This window comes from Sinocyclocheilus grahami, unplaced genomic scaffold, assembly GCF_001515645.1.
Source record: "Sinocyclocheilus grahami isolate Dianchi unplaced genomic scaffold, SAMN03320097.WGS_v1.1 scaffold527.1, whole genome shotgun sequence".
In the NCBI taxonomy this organism is placed as follows: domain Eukaryota; kingdom Metazoa; phylum Chordata; class Actinopteri; order Cypriniformes; family Cyprinidae; genus Sinocyclocheilus; species Sinocyclocheilus grahami.
The window spans coordinates 480,266-483,239 of NW_015505706.1; the positions used below are offsets into that span (position 1 = coordinate 480,266).

Below are 2,974 nucleotides of genomic sequence, written 5' to 3' on the forward strand. Positions count from 1 at the left end.
TCGATTAGATATCATAATATTTAGGCTATAATATTATAAATCAGGTTGGTTTGTATTGCTGACGTAATATGTAAATGATATGTGTGCGGCCCGAGAGACGCGCACTTGGACCATAGTGCGGCCCAGTGGAAAAAAAGGTTGAGAACCACTGGGTTAATCTCATCACCGGCAGTGAGCCAATAAGCTGCAGCACTAGGTGTGCTCGATTAGAAGCGGCGCAGATCGATCAGTGTTTGACATCCGCGAGAGCGATGCGAAACCGTACGGAGCAGTCTGCTCGTGGTACTGTAACACACCGACAGGTCTGCACAGTCGGTCCGCGTCACACGCAGAGATGTGGCTCACACGTGAGGACAGGGTCGGCGCCAGAGCGCACAAAGTGAGGGGGCAGGCACAACACTCCTCCCGACCGCAGACGCAGGTTTACAAGCCACTTTTTTCCTGCGTTTTTCAATCAATTTCTTGACTTTTCCCCACTTATGAACAACACATTTTCGTACACGATAAAAGCTCCTTGTGGTTTCTCGGTTTGGCCAATTTAAGCATCCATAAACAACGCAAAACACTGGCATTTTGAGTTTCTGCTAGTGATTCCTATGGAGAGAAAAATCACTTCCTGCCCTCCAGCTGCATTTCGCGCGTCGTCAGTGACGTCATGTGCAAACAACCTATAGTGGCTATAGCTACTGTATGTAATGCATCTATTGACAGAATAAGGCTGTGCTGCTGAGGCGAGGCTCACGCAGCCTCTCCAGGAGAAATCAAAATGCAACACTAAGAAACGCAGCATCCTGAGGTAAAAATTCTAAATGGAATGTTTTTATATTTAAAATACAGTTTTCACCATTACGACTGTTTAATAGTTCTATAAGCAGTTCAATAAGCAAATACAATAATATTAGGTCACCTACATTTTAGGCGGAAACAGCGCATCTCACAGCAACCAGACGATTCATTGCGGCTTGATTCCGTGTTTAGAACGAATCGGTTGAGTCAAAGCTTCATTAGCCCATGCTTAAACATCTGATGAATCTGCCGTTTGAACGAATCGTTTGAATGAACGACTCAATGACTCACTCATTAAACGCTCACTACTGGCACCTACTGACGTTTTAATTTAGTTGAAAAGTATCATTTCCACCATCATTTCTTGTTTGTATATTTAAAATAATCTCATAATTATTTAATGCAGTTATATTTTTCAGTGTAAATGATTTAATTTGATAACATATAGATAATCACATTATTATAATTGAATTTATAGATCAAAGGTAAGAATTTGAAATGAAAGTACAAATGAGATGGGAGTGGGAATAGAATAAATAATTTGCACAAAAAACAAAGCACACACAAACACACTTATATATATACTTACCATATATATATATATATATATATATATAAGCTCGATACCATAGAACCCCCCCACATAACAAATCCCAATTTAACTCCTGCATAAGGCAATAAATAAGATTTATATTCCGCTTTTACTCAAAACTCACTTTAAAAGTGTTTGTAATAACAATTCCAATTGCCGTGTGTGTTTTGGCCATGTATTGTTGCTGAAATTAAATATGTTTGGAGCAGCGATCATGGAAGAGAGAGCACAGGCAGACAGAGCTAGAAACTGCTAATGCTCATCAGTAAATCAGTGGAAATGAGAAAATTCTGTCTGAGCTATGTGTTTTAAAACGAACACGCACTAGTGTAAATGTAGCCTAACAGATGTGTAAACTGAAGACTATTTGAGCTTTATTAAAAATATTTGCACTGATTTTTTGTTAGTTACATTTTGTTCCTTTGTGCAGTGGCTCAGGAGATTCTTGAGAGTCTTTGAGTTTGTATAAACATCAACAAGCTGAAAAATAAAACCAAAGTTTTTTTTTAGATAATGTAATCTTGTTAAAATAGATTTCATAAAACTGGTATCGAAAAAAGTATCGTTCAAGAACCGGTATCGAAGTCAAGGTATTGTATCGGTATCGATATTGAAAATTTTTGAACGATACCCAGCCCTAGCGGTGAGTCGATTAATGCATGTTTGTGTGTGGTTTCATTTGAATCTGGATAAGGGCGTTGATTTTGTTTGTCAAACACACTTATATATATACTTACCATATATATATATATATATATATATATAAGCTCGATACCATAGAACCCCCCCACATAACAAATCCCAATTTAACTCCTGCATAAGGCCATAAGGCAATAATATTCCGCTTTTACTCAAAACTCACTTTAAACCACCATCAAGTTTTTGTAATAACTTCCGATTGCCGTGTGTGTTTTGGCCATGTATTGTTGCTGAAATTAAATATGTTTGGAGCAGCGATCATGGAAGAGAGAGCACAGGCAGACAGAGCTAGAAACTGCTAATGCTCATCAGTAAATCAGTGGAAATGAGAAAATTCTGTCTGAGCTATGTGTTTTAAAACGAACACGCACTAGTGTAAATGTAGCCTAACAGATGTGTAAACTGAAGACTATTTGAGCTTTATTAAAAATATTTGCACTGATTTTTTGTTAGTTACATTTTGTTCCTTTGTGCAGTGGCTCAGGAGATTCTTGAGAGTCTTTGAGTTTGTATAAACATCAACAAGCTGAAAAATAAAACCAAAGTTTTTTTTTAGATAATGTAATCTTGTTAAAATAGATTTCATAAAACTGGTATCGAAAAAAGTATCGTTCAAGAACCGGTATCGAAGTCAAGGTATTGTATCGGTATCGATATTGAAAATTTTTGAACGATACCCAGCCCTAGCGGTGAGTCGATTAATGCATGTTTGTGTGTGGTTTCATTTGAATCTGGATAAGGGCGTTGATTTTGTTTGTCTTCTTTTCTGTTTCAGAGTCTTGTTTCCTCAGCTCTAATGACCTTACACATAGCTTGTCTTCCTACCTCAAAGAAGGTGAAGTGCCTTTTTATGCACCGTTTCAGTTTATGACCCCCCCCCCCCCCCCCCCCCCCCCC

At 38.1% G+C, this 2,974-nt stretch overlaps 1 protein-coding gene across 2 annotated transcripts in view; it reads left to right on the top strand.

Moving 5' to 3' along the window:
- cmss1 (cms1 ribosomal small subunit homolog) overlaps positions 1 to 2,974 on the top strand; it is an 11,726-nt gene that overhangs the window by 5,634 nt on the left and 3,118 nt on the right. For both annotated transcript variants that reach the window (XM_016237953.1, XM_016237952.1), the window contains exon 5: positions 2,853 to 2,912. In XM_016237953.1, coding sequence (XP_016093439.1) covers positions 2,853 to 2,912 — 60 coding nt within the window. The remainder of the gene's footprint in view (positions 1 to 2,852; positions 2,913 to 2,974) is intronic.